Source organism: Trichophyton verrucosum (assembly GCF_000151505.1).
Source record: "Trichophyton verrucosum HKI 0517 chromosome Unknown contig00482_1.f1.exp, whole genome shotgun sequence".
NCBI classification, from domain to species: domain Eukaryota; kingdom Fungi; phylum Ascomycota; class Eurotiomycetes; order Onygenales; family Arthrodermataceae; genus Trichophyton; species Trichophyton verrucosum.
Genome location: NW_003315307.1, coordinates 37,698 through 54,580, shown reverse-complemented (window position 1 = coordinate 54,580; position 16,883 = coordinate 37,698). Strand labels below are relative to the sequence as shown.

Genomic DNA, 16,883 nt, shown 5'->3' with positions numbered 1-16,883 from the left:
GGTCTTCCCATCCAGGTCTCCCCTTCCGGACATGAAGTGAGTTACTCGTCTCTCCTTTGTCACTCCCAGGTCCCCCCATTTCAGATTTCCTATACCCCTTCATCCCTTCATCAACTTCCACCAAATCTTCTAGTTCTTCTTCTCCCTACTCGTTTCTTCTTCTTGCTATTCTTCTCTTTTTTTACTTTTCCTCTGCCTTTCTCTACTCGGTTCCTCGGGAGTTGCTCCTAGGTTCCTCGTCCAGGTTCCCTCCACTCGTCCTCCCTGTAGCATAAAGATGCTCGAACCGCCTACATATATATCCTTCCTTCCTTGTCTTTTCTTCTCTGTTCTGATCTCCCTCTTCCTATACGCGGACAACCCCAGTGAAACAATTAACTTGGCCCTCCCCAGCTGACTCGCCCTTCTCTCCTTTTTCTTTCCTTTCGATCTAGTTCCCCACACCGTCTCAAGACTGGCGTAGGTCCCAACCCGCCAGCTCTTCCTCACCAGCATCAGCAGCACCAGCAGCAACAGCCGCAGCATCACCAGCCGCAGCAACACCAACAGCACCACCAGCACCAGCACCACCAGCATCCCATCCCCCTCTCTCAAACAGGCGCCCCTTCTCCATTTGCTCCTCCAAACCCCTTCGACAATCCAATGGTCCCTGCGCCTCCGGTCCCTACTACTGCTCCGGCTCCATCACACCTTCAGACTACCCACGTCCAGCAACAGCAGCAACAACCGGGTCAAGTGCATCCACCTTCGTCACCCGCTAATCCGAGGAAGCGTCGAGCCTCTATCCAACAGCCGGGCTCCTTAACAAACATGGGACCTCCAATTGCCGGATCTAATGCTACTGAGCAGGATGGCACTACAACTAGCACCGCTCCCGCACCCGCTCCAGAAGCAGGGGTAAAGAAGAAAGGCCGCACCAATACACCTTGGACCGCAGAGGAGGAGCAAAGGCTCAAAACGATGAGAGATGCTGGCAATACATGGAGTGAGATTGCTAAGGTACGCATATAAAGTTATTTGAAGATGCTACTCATTGCTCTCGGCCACTAACTAGAGTCAAAGACGTTCCCTACCAGAACTGAAGGTAGCGTCAAAAAGCATTGGTATAAAGACATGCACTATGCGGAATTTGCAGAAGATGAGGTAATTTTTGCCCAATCGAGAATGAAAGCTCATTCAGATACAAATCTAACATGCAGCACAGTCCATAGCTCTACGGGATGCAATCAAGGAGTATGAATCCAATAAGTGGAAGGTCATTGGACAGAAGGTCGGGAAACCAGCGAAGGTATTCATATTTCTTTACAATTGTCCCCCACCGTTTTCAAAATTTGATAGAAAAGTACTTAACATGTCCCATTTAGGCCTGTGAGCAATATGCCAAGGAACATTTCAAGAACTTATAAAGACTCGATGTCTAAAAAGCAACCGTCTTGGGATACCTTTCTGGTCCGTCCGCGACAAAACTCCAACTCCTGGGATACACCAAGCACGCCCCCTCCCTAGCCCAACCCCCCTTTTTTTTGTTTCTTTTTTATGGGCAGCCTTCCCTTTCGTTGACACCAATCGGACTGCCTAGAAACATGATGGCAAATATTGAAACTCTGCCGCCTGGATTTGAGAGTGAAACGCTCGGATATATGACACAGCTGGGCATCTTTACCTGGCCAACTCTAAAGCTTGAAAGGGATGTTACGATTGGGCCGTCCGTTTTCCTATATTACTATCTTTATTTTGATTTCTATATCTCCTTGTTCTCACCGCAGGTTTCTGTCATTACGTTTACTCTGATTTTTTGAGGGAGTCTGGGTCTGGGCTTGTCTGGGCTTGGATGGGCGTTCATTTCTCTTCAACTTTCCGCTACAGCATCCACCCTTTCCTCCTCACGATCACACCTACGCGCGTTGCTCTCTCCACTTCTCCATATGCGGCGGTTCTGCAAAGTTATAATACCCCCTTTGCACTGGATTTTTGTGGTATGACGGGACTCTTACCTTTCTATATTCTTATTCATAATTCCCTGTTTAAAAATTCTCCCCCCTTACCTGCTTGGAGCGCCTTTTTGGATATATCCCACAAGCCATTGGCTGTCGGCTCACGGATCATGGACCACGAACTCATTACTCATGTGCGGCTTTCTTTCTTTCTTTCTTTCTTTTTTTTTCTTTTTTTTTTTTTTTTTGGCCTCAAGTACTTTTGTTGTTTTGCCTTGCCTTCCACTTGGCTGCAGCCCTTTTAGTTCTATTTCCCTTTTCGTTTCTTTTCTTTTCTTTTTTCTATATACTAGCTTTCTCTTTTTGTTTTTATTTCTTTGCTGGGTACCTTATGAAGGAAGTACGGAACATGGCAGGGCAGGTCAGGGAATGGAAGGCTACATGATGCAATTGACGTGATATCAATAGGGTGATGGAATGTTTGATGTTCTTGGATAGTTTATTTTTCCTGTTCTTTTTAGCTCTTCTCTCAATTCTCTAACTATTATTACTGTTCCTCGTCTGTTCATTTTGCCCGAGGCTTCTCTAGCCTCTCTCTATTTTCCATTTACCTCTATCCTTGATTCGGGAAGCAAGAATAGGAGAGGGCTGTAACTATGTTAATTGAACCGAAATCTTATCTTCGCGGGTACCTGGGCGATCTACACGGCACTACGTAGTTATGATGTCAAGTCACGTATGTGTATTTCATGTCGAGCGTAGATGCAGGAACTTCGCTTACACAACACGCTGGAAACTCCACCAGGTACCGTGACCGCCAAGTACTTCCGCGCCCTCGAGCAGCTTATTTTCACCTCACTCGTCGAATGTACGCGGTTTGCCATCAACAGACAGCTCGACGGCAGGCAGCTAGACAGTGATTGCAGAGCATATTCTATGCGAATAGCTCTATTGTTTGCTGTACAGACCCGCATTCGTGCCAAATATATATATATATATGCAAAGTACCCGTTTATCAAGTGTACGCAGGCCCGGAGACGGTAGAGCTTGGGTCTGCTACTTGTAAACATCCAACCTCAGGCCATGTATCGCTACATTCCCAGCGGTATCTTTGGCAATCCACCATTTGAGTGTCCATTTCACCGGCCTGTACCTTCGATGTAGCATTCATAGGCTCATCTTGGGGAGAAAGGATAAGTCAGCAAGGCATAATAGCCATGATACCCACTAACCCCTGCGCCTGATACACTGCGGCTCGATCTAGATGCTAGTGGCAAGGCCCCATGTATGTGGCAACGACCACTGGAACATATTTTTACATGTTATTTCCCTTATTCTCATTGAAGATCATCATTTCATATGCACGGTCGGGTTGAGAGTAAGATCTCACAAGAAAAAGCCATACGCAAACCGATATGCACGCCGTGTTTCCCCGATAAAAGTTGAGTTCAAACATATCCGCGGGTGACTTCCCTGCCTACAACGCATACGAACTGCAATGTAAGAACTAGCAAAATCAATTCAATGGGACAGATACCCCAAATATACCCCTGCAATGGCAATGTCTATTATCCTGTTAGGGAATGACAAGGAATAGTATGGCTACAATCAATTCTTTCCCGGTCGTTAGCCTGAGTATGGGCGGTTACGAAAGTAGTGGAAGGAGGGCGAATGGTTCCCAGCCACATTAATGCTGTATACGAAAGCCGAGAGATTGGAGATGTGACATTTCAGACAGATCAGATGGTACCGCATGAGACTAGAGCTAAAGGACGGCTGGAAGGAGACCGTCTATATGCATTGTCTGGAATTGGTAGAGCCATTGAGAAGCTCATCCAAGTCTTTTACTGCCTAGAATTGACAGCGTGGGTGTGGACGTGTTGACGAATCTTTGACTCTACCCACTACAAGGAAGGTGCGCGTGATCGGGTTTCTGTACAAGGTGTGGGAGATAGTATGCACGTCATATTGGGTTACCCGCTGGTAGAGGTAATACGACCCAATTCTTGATGGAATTGGCCGACATGGGCCAATTTTTTGTTTTTGGCTTCGCGGTTCTATCCTACCCTCTGATATTCAAGGCTCATTGGCAGCGGAACTTTGAATGAGCTCAATTGCGATTTCACGATATGTGTCTTACGGATTGAAGTTGCGGTCCGGGTGCCGTCCCGTGCCGGTTCCATTGCCGATTCGATTCGTGCTGCATCGGTGTATTCTCAGGAGCATAGCCATGTTTTGCCTTCTTTATTTTACATTCACCATTTACACTTTTTCTTTTGCCCGTTGTTCTTCGTTGCCTCGAGGTTGTGACACGTACTAGGCAATGACGGGCTGAAGGTCATATTGTTTGTATGACTATACATGGGGGTGGTCGACCAGATGGGGTCTCTCAGCTACTCGCATTTAACCCCCGCTCACAGGTCTAGAGACCCTGGTATGCTGAACTTGAGCTGAGGGTATCCATATTCAATTCAGCCATTTGTCGGACATGGACTTCCACTCGGCCAATTGTATCAAGCCACGGTTGGTTACCATGGTCCCCTTGATGCTGAACATGAGATGGACTGCCCCAACGAGGAAGGAACTTGCTCTTTACCTTTTTGTTATTCGTACATTCTACGATATACCATCGCCTCGGTGTGGTTTATGGCGGCCGTGCGGTCGACTCCAGCTGCACCTTATGTCAAGAAACCCTGCCCAGCCACGCCTCCTGGTCCTGTTGGATATTCTTTTCTTCTTCCACCGTGCTTCATGGCTCCCTCGACGAACCTACCTAGGTTTCAATAGTTTCCTCCTAACACCTATCAAGGGCTGTCCCATGTCAAGCCTGTTTGTGAAGATCCGTCGTGACGACCTGACCTTCCAGGTGGGCAGTAGATTATACATACCTTCCAATACCCAACCAAAAGTATCTCCCGGTCTCCAAATATAACCTAGCTGACAGGGGATGACCTCAAAGAATTTTGGAATGCGCCCGAAATAACTGATTTTACCTTGAGAACCAAATCATACATGTTCCCACTTCCCTGGAGGTTGAAATGGGGGCTAATTATCGGACGGGTATCATGCACTGAAATGCCGCTATCCACCCACAATATGCAATGGGGTATTCTTAACCATTGACTCTCTGTCATCCATCAGGACAATGTAACATCTGGTAACATATGGCCGTATGTGGCATGCATGGTACCCTGCTATGCACGTTTGCTTTGTTCTGCCGTGGGAGTCCCGCCCACAAAGGCTTGACACAGTCTCCATATTGTAAAGACCTGTGGGGGTTCTACCCAAACGTTCACTCCCGATTGACTCTTGACTTTACGCCTACCAGGATATCATCAGCAATGTAAGGAGTCGAACTTATCCCTATGACTGTACAAACACTTGCGCGTACAACTTGGCTCCACTCTCTGCTTCTAGGCTTGGAAACGAAACCCTACCGTACCAGATCTCCAATTAACGGTCTTCTTAGGCCCATGGAAAAAGCAGCCGCCCCGTCGTTGTGTCATATCGACGTGTCTACATCATATCATGTCACTTACATTTGTCCCCCCACATTCTCGAACGCAGATAGAAACTTGATTTGCTTGCATTGCATTGCATTACATTGCATGGCATCGCAGTATACAGCAAAGTAGGATATAACGGATGGGTGGAAAGGCGTAGGTAGCGTGCCGGGCAGCATAACATAAGAATATGCTGCCCCCACGGTCATATCTTTTCTTGTCGGCTCCCTCGGTCCCTGTTGCGGTAAGCCAAGTGGGATATATAGGATTTTGTGAAACAAGTCCCGTACAAGGCCACGAATAGTTAATTCTACTCGATAGTGGTGGCGAAGCTCCAAGGCGTTTCGTAACTCGTATAGTTGTTCCCCTTATGCCAGCTGACTTTGGTACCAGGGTAACAGTGACCGAGCTCTTTCCAAAATCAATATTGAAATGACATGTTCGTTCTTTTTATCGAGTGAACAAGACTGTTATAACAGGTATGCTACAATATAAACTGACACGGGACTATGGGTGGAGAATAGCGAAATCGGTGAGGATGTAGAAATATATATATCAAATAAAACAGGAAATAGCTGAGTCAGATTGATGGTGGAAGTAGGTTTAAGGCATGATCTCCCTCAGCATTTCTTTTAGTACAGATACAGACATGTCAGGAAAAGGAAGTCCTTGTCAAGGGAAGTATGGCAAGTGGTGCACATGCCAATTTACCTATACCAATACTCAGGCTTGACGTGGTCGGCGAAGGTCTTTGGTTCGTAAGGGCCGTGGTGGTCGTGGCCTGATCATTAGGAGAGGTATTAGCATGACTCATAGTATCATGGGGAAAGGCACAAAACTTACCGTGGGCGTGGGGATCCTCTTTTGGACCAACGTACTCCATCTTGATGGTGTTGCCGCACTCAGAGCAACGCTCAATTGGCCGATCCTTGGAGACCTGACAAAATATACAAGTCAGCTACATTTATATCATAATAGATGGCACAACGCTGATAGATTCCGGAGGTAGCTGGGCAACTGAAGCAGAAAATCATATATCACTTACAGTCAGCCAGATGACAGTGTGAGAGTCGGCTGGATAACCAGTGCATCCGACGTAGTGTTCCTCTCCGGCGGATTTGACGACAATTGGGTCCTGGAGGGTTCCTATATGCAAGGAAGAGTAAGCAATGCCTCATACAAAAACCTCTTCTATATTTCATAGACACTGATTGAGTGATTCATCCGTGGTATGATATCTCAAAAATGTCCGATTCGATAAATCATGCAAGAACAGTCCACAAATAATGTAAACGGCACATACCGAGTCGTGAGGCATCGAGGGGCTTCTGGTCGAAAATATCGATTCCTTGCATTTTACCCAAAAGTTCCAATCGCTCCAAACCCGTGGACTGCTCAAGATCAGTAGGAACGGTACCGGGCTTCGCTCCGGGGGCAAGAAGGTCTGATGGGGTTTTGGCCTCTAAAGGTATAGTAAATTCTCCAGTTAGACTCTTGACTTTAATCCCAGTATTGTATCCCTGACACCCATATTCCGAGGGAGAGTATAGGAATGCTGCAGAGGCTCAAGCTTTATAGACATCCCAAAAAGACGCCTTCCACCCAATTCGGAGCCTTTCATAGCCTCAGGGAAGAAAATACAGGGGTCTAGAGAGGAATTCTAGGTTCAGGACGATGTCTTAACGGACCTTCGAAGGAAACCATCTTTCCGGCTGATTCGCCAGGTTGAGGATCCCATTTCGACTTGGCTTCGACTGTCATAATTTAACGAGTTAGTCACGGCTCTAACCACGCGGCCTGTTCCAAATGACAATTCCTTTGCCCAATTGGACATCTCATCACACTCATGTCCATCAAGCGAAGCTTCCTTCAAGGCAAAAGGACGGGACTGGCACGTACATCGAACGAACGACGTAGAAAAAGAGCGCTTCGCGACAGCTCGGACCGGAGCCCGTCTGGCAAGGGCGAAAACACTTCGCTGGACAAACATCTTTTCGCAATTCCTCAAACGCCACCAATTGGTTTGTTCGGCGGACTCTGTTATGGTGATAGGAGAGGTTTGAAGTCGAGGTGGAGTGATGATTTTGGACTTTTGGCTTGGAAAATGCCTGATTCCGGATGGTCAGTTTCTGCTTAGTCATGGTCTAAACAGTTTCTAATCTGACCAATGAGAATCACATCACGTGGGGCCACTTTGACAGATTATGTCATCACATAAATCTTACCCTATCGTCCCAAAAAGGAAAGCTCTCAACCACAAGTCATGAGTCGATATTCCTCGTTGCTCCGTTAATCAAACCTACAAAATCGTGACAATGTAGTTAGAACGGATAGTTTACATGTATGCGACCTCTGGTTAGTCTCTCTAGTGGGCGATATCTCTCTATTATTCGCTTCGACTAAGCTGCTTCTCTGCTCACACAGATGAGACCGCTGCCGAACAGACGGTTGATGCAATTTGCTCGAACTTCGAGGTCACTCTATATCGCTATATCTGGGGACTATATATCCTCCTGACGGATGAGACTCGGCTCATTGAACAATATAAGAGCATTACCCTCTTGACGGCTCTTCGAATATCTACGTGTGGGTGGCTTGAACAACAGGGAAAAAAAAAAACAAGTTATAGCTTCAATCCACTCGAAAGTTCACATTGGAATGACCTTGATACTAATTATTTCCACACCATTGCATGGGCAATTATCTTAACGACAAGATGGCTTTCATTTGTCACCCAATTCTCCAGCACCGATTTTACCATTGGCATTTCTCATGCCTTCGGCATCAGATTTAGTACGCCGCCTCGCATGCTTAACTGTATAACCTTTTACGCATTGATTGTCGCCCCTTAATGTCCAATTTTTGGTTATTCCGATTCCAGAAAATGCACAGAAGAGGTTGGGTAACTCCCTTTGTTTACTCTTCAACGTTGCGCTTTCCCTTTTCCTTATTTCCGGAGCACGCCTCTTTTTCGTGCTACAAGGTCCACGGGTTATTAGAGGTAAGGACGGAAATTTCATATTGTTGAGCTTCCATGCTCGATATGCTGCTGGGCCTTGTCCTGGTATCGTCTAATGACCAGTTTGCAAAAACCATTAACTGGCCCAAAACGAAAGATCCGAATATGCGGGTCACAAGTCGGGGTTGGTTACAGAAACACATTGAACTTACCAAATCCCAGTAATGATACCCGCCTTTCAGAACTTTCTCTTGGTATATGAGCGAGTGTGGCCCAGATACTAGATTCCGAATATCACTAGTATTTCTCAAAGCCTTGATTTGTCAACCGAGTCATTCTGTGAATTTGGTGGCTACCCAGCAATGTCTCTCCCTCGTGCAACCACTTTTTACCATGAAGCATCACGCCGCAGACAGCGAGATATAATTGCCTTATTGCAATATACTGACTTGAGCCAACCAAATGATTCCCCTTTGCTAGTATCTAGCTACCCGATTCGGTATCTTGATGGGCCCTGACTGAAATTTGCGCCCAACAGATGAAATAAAAGGGGTTACAAGCCTGTATTACATAGCCAACTCTATCTTGTTCATACGTTGAGCATCAGCCCTAGAAAGGGTGTTTTCAAGAAAGAGGTAGTGGGAAAACTAGACAGTCATTATTTGGAGCAAACATACAAAATGGTAATATCAGATGATATCAATCATGAAGCTACTTTGTTTCAGCCTCATAAGGCGAAAACACACCTATGGTGCATAAATCCAAGCCTCATTATGAACTGCCTTGTTGGGGTAATTTTAATCCTCAAGATTAAGACTGGAGCCATCCCCAAGATTTTTTGTTCTGGACATGTTCATTATTGCCTGCTGGATCAACAGATTTTTCAGGGTGTTCTACACAATGTGTAACCATCCTTAAGGGGGCAACAAAGTGCTTTCCTAGTTAAACATGGGGAGGTGCTTCTGCAGCTATATCTCGTTTTTTATAGACGTGGATAAGGTGAAATGCTCGTTAGCTTGTACTACCCTGCATACACGCATCAAAGGAACAAAACCAACCTCGATTGACTTTGGGGTATACTTTTCATCTTCAATCGGCCACTGCCTCTACTGGGTTAGTCTAGATATATTGTTACCGGTACCCTTCAAAGTTTTCCTGCATGAGACTCCAGCTGTCGGCTTACCGAAACCTAGCCCCCGTTAAGAAGAGACAACTGACCAGCGCCACATAAGCTGACCAAAATTCAGAGGCCGTGAAGTGTATGTGAAGTATCTCCCCTGCCTTATTTACGGATTCCTGCATATTATACAGCATGACGTTAAGCCATCGCCAGCAAAGTCATAACGGGCGTTCCTGCAGGTGCAGTCGAGTTGAATACAATGGTAGACGAATGTGCAACCTTCACGCATCTTTTCATCTCGCGCATGCACGGTACTCGGGGAGTTTTCCATATTACCCTAACCCGAATCTAGTCATCACCGCAGAAGACTTCACCGCCATATAAATTACACGCGTCGTTGCCTTTCATCAGCTGAGGCTCCATCAGGCCGATATGTATACTATGGTGAGTAGGTCGCCCCTTGGATCTCGCTACCCCTGATACCCACCCCTTCCGGAGACACACCCTTATATTGAACCCACAAAACCGGTCAGGCACGTCCATCTTAGATCCGTATGCGAACATCACACAGCCTCGTAATAGTCAAGTGCTCCTAGTGTAACATGTTCAGGAACTTACTTAAAAATAGACTAACGAGTTGTTTGCTCTAGGTGTAAATCCAGTGGAACTCTCCAGGAATATTGTGGCCGGACAATAAATGCCGAGATTAAGGACTATCTGCAGGAATGTATGGGGACGATATCTCCATAAGAAGCTTTATTTTATTGCAAGAATACTTTCTTGATCATTATATCTCAGGAATAAATAGAGCAATGGAACCACCACCTTGGAACAAAAACACGAATGAAGTCAAAGGGTATGTGAAAGGGGACCAGCAATGTGAAGCCACACCGACTAAATAAACAGGGGACTCAACCCACAGTCCACCAAAGGGAGCTGGAGTACAGAAAAGGGTATATATGCATAGATACAAAACCAAAATTGACATCTTCAACACGGCATCCTGTTAGCTCCCACTTGTACTCCGTGTCTTGCTGCTACCAGCCAATCTCGAGATGCAGGAGATACAGAAATCGGAAAGGAAAAATACAGTACATAAGAAAGTAAACATAGGAACTAACATCCGCCAGAGGGGAACAAAAAAAGGAGTGTGCTCCATACACTTAGCATGCTAGCTACAGGCCTCCTGATATTACAGGGATGTAGGCCAAGTGAGCCAACCATTATTATACGGGAAAGGGTTCAGTAGATAGAAAATTGACGCCAACGGTTATGCAGCTAGTAAAACGAAAAATAAAAGGGAAAGAAGTGAAAACAAAACCAAGCGAGAGAAAATTATTAGTAAAGAAGAAAATAGAGTAAGCAAATGGCTCTGAAGTGAATGACTAGGGCTCCATGCAAGATACATCTAAACAAAGGGAACGAAGGAAAGGGGTATTGACCGTATTCGAGTTGGCTACAGCCATGGTTCGTCTGGCATTCGTCCAGTCAGTGATAAAATAGAGAACTGGGCAAAAAGGAAGAGAGGAACCTGGGGTTTGCTAATTCAAGGTTTGTGGTGTCAATTTGGACAGCAGAACACCTGGGTATCATAAGGACGGTAACGGGATTAATCAAAATCAGTCGCCTAGTTATTGGTATTCTAATATCACGCAAGTTGAATTGACATCCCACTGAAGTTGAAATAGCGGGAGGTTGCAGGAACCATGGGATATAGCGCGATGGGTGTTTCATATTCTTGCTTCATTCTTCGGTCCTGCCGGAGAAAAGATTCGGTGTGGCTGATTACACGTCAACAATGATGACTCGACGGGAATCATGCTCGAGAGAATCTGTGACACAATTATTTTTCTTGTTTCTTTTTCTGTAGAAACAAAAGGATCACCGGCCGCTCTCAATGAACGTTGTGCCTTCGGAAGAATTTTTCCCGCTGGTATGTTTGCTCTAAATCTTAAGAACTTTCGATGGCCCAGAATTTACTGCTTTCTCTTGACATCCAGATGTAAGGAGGCAGGCTCAAGATGTACCTGTCGAATTTTCGGATCTTGAATCTGCCTAACCAAAGTAGAGAAAAGTATCCGACAAATCCCGAAGTCAAATTGAAAATTAAAAGTCGAAAGGGAGAGAAAGAAAAGTTAGAGATCGATATTAATAGAAGTATGCGGTGTTCTTTGTAATTTAGAGCAAGATGGGTACCAATAGATTTTGAATGTACCACGCTGTCGCACATCATGAGGCGCGGGTGGAAGCGATCTAGTCCCGATAGGTAGCAAAATGGCATTCGAGAAGCGTTCTAGCGGGAGTCGAACGAGGAGTAGCTCTTAGATTGGTGGGGGATTTGAGGGGGGGATTTCTGCAGCTTTTTCTCGACAGGCTGCGGGAGAAAACCCGCTGCCAACCTTCGTAGCAACGATACGCCAGCGATCGTTTTCGTAGTCTTGAATGGCGTTACGCAGGCGTTGCACCTTTGAAGATAAAACATGTCAGTATATCGGGCACCAGCAGGATGGACGTGATTAGTGCCCAGTGGATTTAAGTTTAGAAAAAAGGGGGAAAGGTTCAGAAAAGGTCAGGGGAAGAACGGGGATCAGGAATGCACGGGTCAGGGCAAAAGGACATACTGCTTCGTCTGTCCAAACTGTTGCTTTTGCCCGCAGTTTGGTGCAATATCGTACTTGCAGGGTCCCGCTGGTCCGACCTGGGAAGAACTCTGCAATTTGCTTCCAGGTCAGGTTCCGATTTTCCTTCAGCTCCACGAGTAAACTGTCATCTTCCGGTGTGAATTTCAATTTTGGGCCCCTGGGGCGAGGCGCAGGGTCCGGCATGCCCGGCTGGCCAACGACGCTTTGTGAGCCGGTGCCTCCACCGGGGGATGTAAGTTCACCATCACTACCCTGAACTGCCGCTAGGGTAGCCTGGGACGGTAGTCGGTGATGGTGATGTTGTTGATGAATCGGGGATGTCTGGTGATAATCATGTTGTAGAGCATGTGGGTGGTGAGATGAATGATCTCCCGGAGTAGGTAAAAGCATTTCGGAGGAGTGTTGCTCGTCAGCATGAGATGATTCTGGAAGCATGGAAAGTCCGATCCCAGAAGCCGTCTCATCACTCCCTCCGCTTCGCCCATCATCCGCTCGCCGCCTTTTCACACCATGCCGGTCTCCAGGGTACGGCAACGGGAGTGAAGTGGAACTGAAATGAGGAGGCAGCTGCGGTGGCACCATAGGCGTTGGGATCATAACTGGCTGCTGTTGCAAGTCACGTACAACGCCGTGCTGACTAGGGGAGGGCATCAAAACCGCACCTGGACCGTGGCTCGGCTGACTCGGCTGTTGAGATTGTGAGTGCTGGGGCTGTTGCTGCGATGCCTGGTGGTGCTGCGGGTGCTGCTGGTGCTGCTGGTGTTGTTGATGGGGGCTCCGGTGCAGGGGATGCTGTTGTGGCTGAGATTGGTATTGCGAAGTATGGCCACTCGAAATGAAAGCTGCTCCAGGGCGTCCCCCATGATGAAGCGTTGCTTGCTGTTGGTCTGTCTCGTATACCAACTGGCTCTGTTGCTCCTGCGCTTTCGTCTGTTCGTGGGCGGAGTAATCAATTTGATAATCCCGGTATGGATCCGCCAGCGTCACGGCTGCGAACCAGCTCTGCTAGAGCTTTGAAGCTCCAGCAGGCTGCTTGAAATTTGCGCCAGAGGGTGACCTAGTGGTAGGAAAGGGCGGTTGTCTAACCGAATGCCCTGGGGATTGTCCAGTCCGTTGCCCTCCCTGTTCAGTTGTGCCTTCTTCCACTCCTGAATGAAGCCCTGACCCTCCTCTCTCTTTCCACGACCAACTCCTAGGGCGTAAATTCAGCCCCCTCTTTCTCTCTCTAGGCGGCTCCTAGATACGTTACTCGACACACCCTGTGCGTATAAATGAAATGGATCGCGTGAGGCAAGCTCGTTGATAGCAGCAAAAAGAGTAGTAGAGGAACGCCCACCCCACCCTCTAAGGACCTTAGCGATGCCAGAATGATAATAATAAACAGTATGATATTGATAGAAGAAGGGGAGAAAGGGGAAGATCGAAGGTCGAAAGAATCTATATCAGTAGAAGGGCATATGATATTTGTTCGAGTGAGAAGTTGCAGAGGTCGAAAAAAATTGCTGACAAGCTCACACTTCAAAGGCAAAACTAGTTCTGTGCATGGTTGTATTATTATTATAATTTATTGTCATGGAGGTCATCGGGACGCTGGCGACAGATCATAATAATAATAGGTATGGTAATAACGGCATAGCAGGGCATGGGATAGTAATAATAATAAGGGCGTATTAAGAGAGGGGCTTGATCAAATCAGAATAGAGATGGGAAGAGAAAGTATAAAAAGGTATTTTAAAATGAGTAGATGCGACGTCAGGACTGGCAAGTCTACCTGTGCAAAAATGAAGGGCAGAGAAGAGAAGTGTGCCGACCTGTGGCCCATGAGCAGGAAACAACGTTTAGTCGGGAGAAGCTGCCGTTAATTAGCTTCGCCGGGATAAACTGGGGCTTGTCTGAGAGATTCGATCAAGGGAAGCTGGGCGGGAAGCCTTCGCAAAGCCTAGACTGTAATTAGCGAAATTCCCGATATCGCTACTCAAGTTCTTTTCCATGAAACGTGTGTGTAAGTATAGATGTAGAGGTGTACACAGATACGTACGATGCGTGTGATATTCAAAAAGACCCACAGCGCCACCGTTGGAGGTTTGAAAAAATCCACGGATGGCTATGACAGGCTCCACAGCTCCAGATATACATAACACGTTATAAAAGGAGGTCGAAAGGAAAAAAAAATAAATAAAAAATAAAAAAAAGGCTGTCGAGCAGGTGGTTGCTAACCCCGTGTAATGATGTTCTGACCAGTGACGAACATTAAAATGACAAGGGGTGCCAGTGGATAAGGTGTGAGAACCCCCGTCAGGAGAGGTATGTCGAGAAGCAAAAAGCGGACAGTCGTGTCAACCCAGCACACTGGATGCATGCCGAGAGTTACAAGAGGTGGTTGAACCAGCTCCCTGAAAGGTTTCTCTGTCCTCTTCACTTCATCCATATTATTTCGGGACTTATTGGGCATCAGACGCTCGGGGGTGTGAAGAGTGGCCTGCTAAGCTGCAGCTGCGGCAATCGTCCATAACAACCCTACTAACAACACTTAGCTCAAGGATGCTAAGCGTTCTTTCCGTACAGAGTTGCGTATATACGCTCTTCCCGCCAGCTAAAGAGGGATGTGCTCGCACTTTTCAGCCTTCTTCCTCATCGTTTATTTCTTTTCTTTTTCTCTTTCTTCTTCTCCTTCCCTCCCTCTTTCTCTCTTTCTCTCCTCACCTTGTTCTAGCTTTCGACGTTGGCAAAAAAAAAAAAAAAAGGGCGTCCATCGTCCCCACGGCAAACGGGATTTGGCTTTCCCGCCGCGAGCTGCGAGCCTGTGGCTTTCTTTTTTTTTATCATGGATCCTAACCGAGAAAAAAAAGGAGAGACGAGAGAGAGAGGCCGAGACAGAGGGGAGACAGTGGATAGATTCTCCCATGATGCATGAGCGTTGTCAAGTCTGTTCTCCGTGGAGTCGGAGCATCTTGACGCGACAGGATGCTGCATCAAGGCTTAGCTCGCTGCGAACAAGGGCTCTGGCAGACCAACGTACAGGGATCCTGGCAACTGGCCATCACGGCCGTGGTGGAGATCGCATGATGGGCTCGAAAGCCAGGCAAAAGGTTGCTATCACCGACGCCGTCACTGTCGACGGGCTGAGGTTTGAGGTTGAGGTTGAGGTTGAGGTTGAGATTGAAGTTGAAGTTGAAGTCTCTTTTGACGTCGTCGTTCCTTTTAGCGGGCGGTGAAACCTCAGCGCTGGGCAGAAAGAAGGTAACGTGCCGCCGGCCGCCGCCCAGGGAAAAGAAAAGCAGCGCAGCCAGAAAGTCCACCGCCGTGGATCTCTTTGCTTCTTCTCCTGCTTCTGCTTCTTCTGATTCTTCTGATTCTTCAGTCGCCCACTTCGTCTCTCTCTGGCTATGTTTTCTTATTCTTCCTCCTTTGGCTCCTTGCTTTTTCTCTCTCTCCCTCTCTTCCTTTTCTCTTTCAGCCCTTTGGCTTTTTTTTCTCCTTACTTTCTCTCAGAATTTCGTTACCTGGACTAACAAGCAGGAAAAAAGCAAGCATTAACACCAGAAGAACAAATATGAAAATTTATACATGGAAAAAGAACAGAAGAAAATCTTAACTATAAAAAAAGAATCACTAATCGAATTCCAAAAAAAGGAGATCGGCGTTGTGCAAGCGCGGTCGATATTTATGCGAAACGGCTGCCGTTCCCCTGTGCTGCCTTCAGAGAGATTCGGTGCCGGGAAGAGGGAGGTATTGCGGGTATATAAATATATATATACGTATGTACGGAGTACGGAGTATATATATTGGGCTTGCACGAAGCAGCACGCCAAAGAACCTGCAAGCCAGCGCCTGAGTGCGCCCGGAGACCGTTGATTTATCCATCACTTCTGAACATCTTGATCAGCAGAGGTCTGTGGCCGGTTGATGTCCGTGGCTTGCATTGGCTCTGGGGTATCAGGACAACCCTCGACATAAGCGTGCATGCAGGCAACTCTCGACTCCATAACGCGATATCCATTGATAGCCACGCCAGGAAGCGGGATGATAATTTCTTTTCCAGCATAGAGACACCACCAGCAGCAGCGATGTGATGGGAGGAGTGAGGTGAAGCCGAACCAGCAACCAAGAAAAAAGGCAAAACAGACAGGAAACAGAAGAATACGACATCATCCCGCTCATTGAGAAGGACTGGACACAGCATCGCAGGTTTTGAGCCTGTCAGAGCCATCTGAACACGAGCTGGGCCCTTCGGGGCTTTCTGGGGATGCTTTTCTTGTTTCTTTTTTCTGTGCGTGGTTTTTATGCACTCTTGCAGAAAAGCCGTTGTCGAAGGGGGCTTCTCCCCAAACCACACCAGCCCAAACCAAGGCCATGCGCTTTCTTTTTAGGTAAACTGACTAGCCGGGCATGGACCAGGCCAGTGTTGCGCCACTGCTTTTATCGATAGAGCTGATAAGGCAGATGACGAAGTAATAATGCGGGTTGCTGTTTGTGGAAGAACCCCCCGTTTCAGAGGGAGTGTCACCGAAAAGGAAAATAGGGAGTCGGCCAGTTTGCCGAGTCTCGTCCAATGGCCAATACAATCTCGAGGTATGCCCTGGTTAAATGCGCCTTCAGGAGCAGGTCCATGGGAAAGAGAGGTCAACTACAACCCCTGGTCCGCGTGGATCGAAGTTGAATCTCAATATGATCGACTTGATATGTAATAATATATTAATGACAGCGTCCAAAAGGCATATCGGC

At 47.0% G+C, this 16,883-nt stretch overlaps 5 protein-coding genes across 5 annotated transcripts; 3 read left to right on the top strand and 2 right to left on the bottom strand.

Annotated features, from left to right (window-relative positions):
* Positions 1–448: 448 nt before the first annotated feature.
* Positions 449–613, bottom strand: TRV_05794 (uncharacterized protein; the record flags this gene model as incomplete). Its single annotated transcript, XM_003020107.1, has 1 exon — positions 449–613. One exon carries the CDS (start codon positions 611–613, stop codon positions 449–451), a length of 165 nt encoding a protein of 54 aa, XP_003020153.1.
* Positions 614–4,422: 3,809 nt separating this feature from the next.
* On the top strand, positions 4,423–4,866 carry TRV_05793 (uncharacterized protein; the record flags this gene model as incomplete). The annotated part of the gene is made up of 1 exon (XM_003020106.1): positions 4,423–4,866. One exon carries the CDS (start codon positions 4,423–4,425, stop codon positions 4,864–4,866), a length of 444 nt encoding a protein of 147 aa, XP_003020152.1.
* A 7,166-nt stretch (positions 4,867–12,032) lies between these two features.
* TRV_05792 (uncharacterized protein) lies at positions 12,033–12,809 on the bottom strand (the record flags this gene model as incomplete). The annotated part of the gene is made up of 1 exon (XM_003020105.1): positions 12,033–12,809. One exon carries the CDS (start codon positions 12,807–12,809, stop codon positions 12,033–12,035), a length of 777 nt encoding a protein of 258 aa, XP_003020151.1.
* A 71-nt stretch (positions 12,810–12,880) lies between these two features.
* On the top strand, positions 12,881–12,997 carry TRV_05791 (uncharacterized protein; the record flags this gene model as incomplete). The annotated part of the gene is made up of 1 exon (XM_003020104.1): positions 12,881–12,997. The coding sequence occupies one exon, from the start codon at positions 12,881–12,883 to the stop codon at positions 12,995–12,997; it is 117 nt and encodes a 38-aa protein (XP_003020150.1).
* A 1,764-nt stretch (positions 12,998–14,761) lies between these two features.
* On the top strand, positions 14,762–15,695 carry TRV_05790 (uncharacterized protein; the record flags this gene model as incomplete). Its single annotated transcript, XM_003020103.1, has 2 exons — positions 14,762–15,369; positions 15,425–15,695. The coding sequence occupies 2 exons, from the start codon at positions 14,762–14,764 to the stop codon at positions 15,693–15,695; spliced, it is 879 nt and encodes a 292-aa protein (XP_003020149.1).
* Between the last annotated feature and the right edge of the window lie 1,188 nt (positions 15,696–16,883).